This window comes from Anoplophora glabripennis, unplaced genomic scaffold (genome assembly GCF_000390285.2).
Source record: "Anoplophora glabripennis isolate ALB-LARVAE unplaced genomic scaffold, Agla_2.0 scaffold10, whole genome shotgun sequence".
NCBI lineage: Eukaryota > Metazoa > Arthropoda > Insecta > Coleoptera > Cerambycidae > Anoplophora > Anoplophora glabripennis.
The window spans coordinates 1887874-1895776 of NW_019416481.1; the positions used below are offsets into that span (position 1 = coordinate 1887874).

Consider the following 7903-nt stretch of genomic DNA (forward strand, 5'->3'; position numbering starts at 1 on the left):
ACATTTAAGTTGCCTTTTCTTTTACTATAATCAAGGTCACAAAGCCATTTTCCGCAAACAGATCATTCCATAATAGATAAGTAGCTCTATAATACAATTTAAAACAACATACAGTGTTTTAAGTTTGTTTCCTCATCATTTTGAATCTCATTTTTTTTTCGTAAAACAAGTAGACGGTACTATAATATAGTAGATAACCTTAATGATTAAAATTATTAGAAGTTGATAACACACAAATTTGATGTCCCACTGTGTAATAATTGCATAAAAAAATTGACTTATGAAACAGCACACGGGGTTCGGCTTCGATAGGTAACAAAAAAAAATAATAAACACAAATTCCTCGACATCTTTAATTGAGAATACTTCTCACATCAAACCTCGGTATATTCGGCACAAACCTTCTTAAGTCGTCGATGGTACACGCATACATATACCCCCTTTGAACCCAAAATCTGTCAAAAGTCAACCACGTTAATTTATCAGCTATGTCGTCGCAGATAATGCTTCTCTCGATGTCAGTCTGGTAAGGATTATTTATTCCCAAAACAGCGACTCCTGCCTTGTTGATCGGGTCGTAGGCGACCTTCCAAAACAGTTCCGGAATCGGCATGGCTCTGTTGCCATTGTCGTCGACAAAGAAATAAAGTTCCACGTCTTCACCGGTTACTTCATGGGGAAGAGTTGATATTCCATAGGTACCTACGATTTAACGCATAAGAATAACAGAAACAAAACACTTCCACATAGACATTCTCTTTACCTGTGTATACCTCCAAATCTACGAAATTATTCGCTGCGTAGTTCCTAAGGTTTCTTTCGAAATAGAACCAGTTGTACCCGTTGAAAGTCTGCCACTGGGGGGCAGAATTGATGTAGTGATAAGTTTGCATTTGCTGTGCGTTGTACATGTAGTCCGTCCTCGCTATTAAGTGACCTCTAGCTATGTAGTGGTGACCTGAAAATATTACAAACTTGTTTCATACAGAGTGTATGTCGATTGCCTTCGCAAAAACATCTTACCAGAAGCTTGTACATATTTAAAGTCCCCATCAGGCAATCCAACTTGCCTGTTGATTGTTACTCTGTGATTCGCAATCGGATATATGTTGTTAAGGGTAACACCCAGGTTATAAAAAGTACCTTCAGACCAGGTAGGGCTAGTGCCACCCGTTATTTGATTTCCTATCTGTTTTGTCAGGATATATCGACTGTAGAGGACGTTTCTCGCAACATCATCAAAACAGGAAGTCAGCAATTGCAACCATCGGCCGTCTCTCACCTGGAGGCCTACTTCGATTTCTCTTCCGTTACCCCAACAGCTTGCTCCTGTGTATCTGGCGACGCTGGTTATTCTGCTGGAGCACAGGACTGTGCCGATGTCGACGGAGTTGCCGGCTATGTCGAAAGTTGTTCCTGAACGGCATTTCGCGTTGGTAATTTCTCGGGTCGTCAAATCACCAGCTAGCAAATTAGCTGTTCCGGGACAGTCTAGTTCCACCGATTCTCCACTGGCCAAAGTTACGAAGGAAGATCCATAGTTGGGGTAGAGTATCTCTTTTGTTGATAGGCTCAGGACCAGTGGAGTGTGGTTGGGTAATTGGTTAATATGATATTCGCATCCTAAAATTTGTTATTACAATATTTTTGTCTGTATTACTTTTCACCAAACTTTCGATTTATTTACTCAATACCTAGTGAGTAGGTACGCTTATAATTTATGGATTTAGTAAATTAAAATCTATTTTCAGTTAAGGAATACCTATTTAAAAAACATTTGACAATATTAAATCTCAGCTAAAAGTAAAATCCCTTTTCAAAAAAATTGTTTAAAGAGTAGTTATAAATTTGTAACTTTGACTAACAAATATTATTGTTGTGGCTGTATCAAAGGAAAGGCATAATAATTATAGCATCTAATTTAAATATCACACATACCTGCAGATCTCGTATTGTTTGATACTTTGAAACAAGTAACTATTGAACTGAAACTGAAAAAAATTAGTAGCGAGAGAAACATTGCTAACGGAGCTCAAACAAATGCTTGGAACACGGCATCAACATTTAGATTATATATTAATCTGATCTAAATATTATCTTGATAAATACAATTTTAATATTTTATTTAAAGGATGTACTTACCAAATCAGTAGCGCGTTGTGATGCTTGTCGAAGAGTTAAACATTTAAAAAGTCATCCTCTTTAAATAAACATTACTATAATTTTAACTCTTCAAATACGTCGAAAAATGTTCAATAAGTTCCAAGACCTTTTTACTAAATGCAATTATTTTACTACCTATATTTAATATGTTTATATTTATAATTTCTAAAAGTTGAATTGACTTTGTCAGATGATAAATCTCTTTCTTTAGCTTTATAACATAATATACATGGTAAACATAACTATCTTCTATGCAATGACTATTTCAGTAAATATTTTATTTTATTCGCGACAACCGATGATTGTACTTCACTGATGTTCATGTGATGTACATATTATATTATTTCACTCTATATATAGATTGATTTATTAGTTTCCGAGATATAGCTTCATTTTTCGTTTTTTGACATTTTTATCCAGAAACTAAGAATTCTATAAAAACAAAGAGGTATTTCACATTCATTTGGAAAGGCTGACATAAATACATGTCTTAGTAGCCTTAATACTACAAATATTTGTCCATTGTTAGCGATGTTAATGCAGAAAAATGATAGTTTACACAAAAGATAAATGTATAGATAAATAAAGACATATAAAAATACTAAAGTGATTAAAATCTCTGGCAAACAAGTAAAACGTAAGCCTTGGATTACTAGTGTTCTTATACAGTCTATAAATATAAAAAATGAGTTGTTAGCCAATGTTCTTCGGAATGAATGGCCTGTATATGTTTCAGGATGTTCTAGTATACAAACAACACCAAATAAACCAAAACGACAGAAATCTATAAATTAGGTATAAAACATACAAAAATAAGCTAAACACATTGATAACAAAAGCAAAAAATATATATTAAAACATAAATTGAAAAAAATAAAAGTTCATCTAAATTGTTATGGGAGAGTATTAAAAGAATATGTAATAAATCTAAATCTGAAATAAAAATAAGTGAAATTAAAATTAATAATGGTAAAATAATAACAGATAAATATGAGATGTCAAAATTTTTCAATTAATATTAAAGTAAGCTGGGCGAGAATTATGCAAATAAAATTTGAAATGTATACAAATTGTGATGAAGTGAATTCAATTATTAATCTGTTAAAATCGAAGATATCTCCAGCCCATGATGAAATTTGTGCTGAAACATTAAAAGGAATTGCAGATGAAATAGTTGTTCCGCTTTTTATAATAAACAAATGTTTTGAAGACGGTTATTTTCCAGACATATTAAAAATTGGGGTAATCAAGCCTTTATATAAGGGTGGAGATAAAATGGAAGTTGTTAATTATAGACCTGTTTCTTTAATATCTAAAGTGGCAAAAATTTTAGAAAAAATAATAAAAAAAAAGAATTGTAAAATTTTTAGAAAAACAAACTAATATCAGATCGGCAGTATGGTTTTAGGGAAGGAAGGTCAACGGAGAATGTCATTTACAAATTGATCATATATAAGAAAAATCCTGCACTGTGCATCTTCGTTGATCTCTCTACAGCATTCGATACAGTTAGCCACGAAATACTTAGAATTAGAGGAAATACATAATTTAATAAAAAGCTACTTGTGCAACCGAAAACAACAAGTAAATGTTGGTGGGGTAAGAATTAATCTAGAAACCGTTACCTATGGGGTTCCACAGGGAACGGTCTTGGGTCCTGTATTATTCACAATCTATATAAATTACTTACCCTTCCAAGGGCTTCCAAGTTGTATAATATTTTACCAAATACTTAATCTTAAAAATATAAATATTTTAAGCATACAGTAAAGCTATGGATTCATGAACAAGGCAGAGAAATATTTATTATTTATTATTATATTATTATATTTTTCTAATGATAATAGGATTCTAGGTTTATTGTATTTCATATTCAGCATTTATTAAAAGATCTTTCAAGATTAAGCAATAAGAGTAGCCTATAATTTTAAGACTTCGATGTCTTTATGAATATGTATTACAAAGCACATACTTTTGATAATGCTAGCTATCAAAATCGTGTGATTGCCTTAATCCATCTTAATTATAGTTAATTCTGAAACAATGGTTATTTGTATATTAAAAATTATAAACAAATTTTCAACTATATATAAACATGTTAACGTCAATGCAGTAATTTTAATAAGAATGTTATTATTATTCTCTAGAAATTGATTGATTGGATAATGCCGTGGATCAAAATTATCCTTGATTGTTGTTAACAAGTCGATTATTTGTAATAACTTCAAAATTGATATTATGCGATCCTGACGCCATTGCATTTTTATATCACCAGCTTTTGTTGTTGCAGTCCATTTCCCGACGTCCGTCGCAGCGCCCTCGAAAGCCTTCACCAAAATTGCAAATAACTCAAATCTACCACGAACAGCTCTTGCCTCTCTACCCTTATCTCTCCAAAACTCAGGTGAGAGCTGCCATCACCTTAGCAAACAACAACTTGCACCAATCCCGCCTTTTTTTGGATCTTGCCAACAAATTCGCGAAGTTACCATGCCTAAATCTAGGTCTGAATTTCCATCTTAAGAGGCCATCTAATTCACCAGAAGAGAGTAGTACCAATGACGACAATTTCACCACTGCATTGCAATCAAGCTCATCTGTATCTAGCGTATCTAATAAATCTCAGAATGACAAATCTGGTCAAGAAGGATTAAGTGGAAGCTTCTCAACTAGTGACAATTCAAGCTCGTCTGGTAAGTAAAAGTTGGCAACCAATGTCACCATGGTGTTATACTTGGTCATATTTCCAAATTTTGGTAATAGAAGTATTACATTTACGTCTATAGGTGTTGGACTTTTTTAATTCTGCTGATTTTATTTTGCTCTAGCAATTCAAGGGTTACTTTTTTATCATTATAGTTTTCGACTTTAGCGATGCCGAATGTACTTCTGAACCCATCCAAAGCTGGTCCAGCCACAGAATGCAGATAGCAAAGAAGAAAATTGGAGTTTCTATTATTAGATCAAGTAAAGGCTACAAGTCTTTCCTACTATAGATAGTTTTTGCATACAACTCCACATTGTTTATTTTTGTTATTAGTTATTGTTTATTTTAAATATTTTTCATTTACTTTTTTTGGTTATGTATATTTGTTACGTTTACATCTTTTATAAAAATATTTGTTACTTTTTTTAAATAAACAGAACTTTTCTACATAGTCTTTTATATTTATTTAATGCACACTTTTTCAAGTGTCATTAAAAAAATTTTGAGGGTTTTGTGTTTTGATAATAAAGGAATGCCTAAATTAAAGGAGGACGAGTATTTTTATTAAAAATAAACTTATGATCAAAGTAAGAAACAACCTTTATTGCCATCAAACAAGTAGTCCAGATACCTGGAGGTTAGGTGCGTAAGGAACAGCCCTTCTCAAATTGGCTACAGTGCAAGCATAGGAATATCCTTGAGTAATATTAAGCCTATTCCACGTCAACCAATTGAGGCTACTCGACACATCTGGACAAATTAAGTTACTAGCAACAGTCGTATCATACGGGTTGTTCACCCCTATCAAAGCAACGCCTCTTCTCGAAATCGGTTCATACACCACCTTCCAGTAGATTGCAGGAGCTGGTAACGCTCTGTTCCCGTTATCGGTGAAGAGATAGATGGGTATCTGCGCCCCGGTAGTCTGATGGGGAAGAGTGGTTACACCATGTATCCCAGTCCACACTTGAAGATCCACAGCGTTCCTACTCGCGTAGCTTCTCGTGCTACCTTCGATCTCGTTCCAGTTCAACCCATTGAAGGTCTGCCACTGCGGGGCAGCATTCGTGTAGCGGAAGGTGGCGTTCTGTTGCGCGGGATAGAAGAAATCAGCTCTCGCTGTTAGATGCCCTCTCGCGAAGAAGAACCAGCTCCCATTGTCGATAAAAGTAAGATCAGTCGTGGATAGACCTATTAGCGTGTTGACTGTCTGCCTTTGTACGGCTCTAGTGTACAGTTGGTTCACCGTTCTGCTCCCTAAATTGTAAAACTCGTTATCCTGTCCGAACAGCGGTCTTGGAGTTCCCTTGGCGTTGTTGCCAATCGAAGCGGTCATGTCGAAATAGGTGTAGAGCGGGCTCTGGGCGACGGTGTCGTAGCAGACCAAGATAATACGCAGGAAGCGACTGTCGGTAAGGCTGAATCCGATCTCTCCAACCCTGCCTCCGCTTTCGCATGTCGCCCCCGTGAATCTGGTGATAGCCACGGCGTCTCCGGCGCAGGAGACTTGGGTGAAGAGAGTCCTTTCGCCGAGGATGCGGAACCGGATGTTGGAGATGCAGGTGGCGCTGACGCTTTCTTGCGCTCGGGAGCCCAGTACTACGAGTACGCTTCCGGGGCATACCAGGTCCACCGTTTGTCCAGCGGGAATGCGTAGGGTGGTTTCACCGTGCTCGGGGTAAAGGAAAGTGTTTCCTCCGTTGGGTATCACCAGGGGAGAGTTGGTGTATACAAGAGGATTTATTTCACAGAAAACTGAAAAAATAGCAATATTAAATGTGAATCATTTGTTTAAGTAGGTAGGTACACATTTATGAATCATTTCGCAACTACTTGTTACAGTGAAGTTTATCTTCTTAAAGCAGAATTTCCTACCAGTCGGGAAGTGTTTGCGCAAGTAGATAGTATGGCTACCGACGCGACGGAAAACATACAGGACAGGGAGGAAACATTTGTTAATAGAAAACGTGCAATTATACTCTGAAATATGGGATGCGTGCTATAAGCATTAGAAGTAGGATTAAAAAACAAAACGCTTTTAAGGATTTGTCAAAACTGTTGAACACTGGTGAGACCAGGTCAACCAAGAATTTATAATAATTAAAACGAAGAAGTCAATGGACAGAGAAGATTTATAAATGTTCGTGACAATTTTATGGTGCTATAAATTTTTTGGATATCAAACTGATACTGATTTGCAAGCTTCCGCTGCTGTTACCAATGTTACAAATTTTTCTTTTTGGTTACTAAGACTTCAGGCTACTTATTCCTTCGAGAAACATCAATACCACTTTCTTCAGAAATTTCAATTTGGTAGCTTTACCTACTTACTCGCTACTTACTCCAAAAATTTCCAGTCTGGTTGAAAAACCTGTTTTTCGCTCTAGAAAATTTTATTTGCTATTTTTTCAATAGTTTTCGGTTTTTTTTCCAAGACGTCTAAAAGATCTTAAAACACGTTTGTAAGGGCATTGAATAATTTGATACAATGCTATTGGAATGTAATCAAGCAATAATTTAAATTACTTAACTGATGTATTAAATTAAATTAACACAAATTAAGATTTTTATATCTTGAAGCAAAAACTAATTAATAGATTTTAATTTTAATAAATGTGCAAAATGGAAATATATGTATTTATACGTACCTTCATCCTCTTGGATCGCAGCACCTTTACTCAGGTGGACCGCTAAAGTTAAGATAAAGATGCTGACGATCATCTTCTAGTACCTGAGTGACAATCTCGCACTAGCTAAATGTATTGTATTTATATTGATTTATCCCAACCAAAAAACCTAATATCTTATCTTACCTATTTAATATTCTTATAATAACATAAGCCGGCATCTTAAATATATCTTTTTTGTTTTAGTAAGTGTATTTTAAGATATTTAAAGAATTGTGTGAAAATGGTTAATGTTATATATTTTTCTTAGATATGGAAAAATACGAAATAGTTTAAAATAAAAGAATAACATATGTATATAGTCCACCAGTATTTAATTTTCTTTTGTTATATTTCAATTAAGTCA

At 34.7% G+C, this 7903-nt stretch overlaps 1 protein-coding gene across 1 annotated transcript; it reads right to left on the bottom strand.

Annotated features, from left to right (window-relative positions):
• Positions 1 to 329: 329 nt before the first annotated feature.
• LOC108903541 lies at positions 330 to 7611 on the bottom strand. Its single transcript, XM_018705763.1, has 6 exons — positions 7519 to 7611; positions 5483 to 6625; positions 1939 to 2031; positions 1024 to 1623; positions 764 to 958; positions 330 to 702 (listed from the first exon to the last, which is right to left on the bottom strand). The coding sequence occupies exons 1-6, from the start codon at positions 7589 to 7591 to the stop codon at positions 353 to 355; spliced, it is 2454 nt and encodes an 817-aa protein (XP_018561279.1). The 5' UTR covers positions 7592 to 7611; the 3' UTR covers positions 330 to 352.
• Between the last annotated feature and the right edge of the window lie 292 nt (positions 7612 to 7903).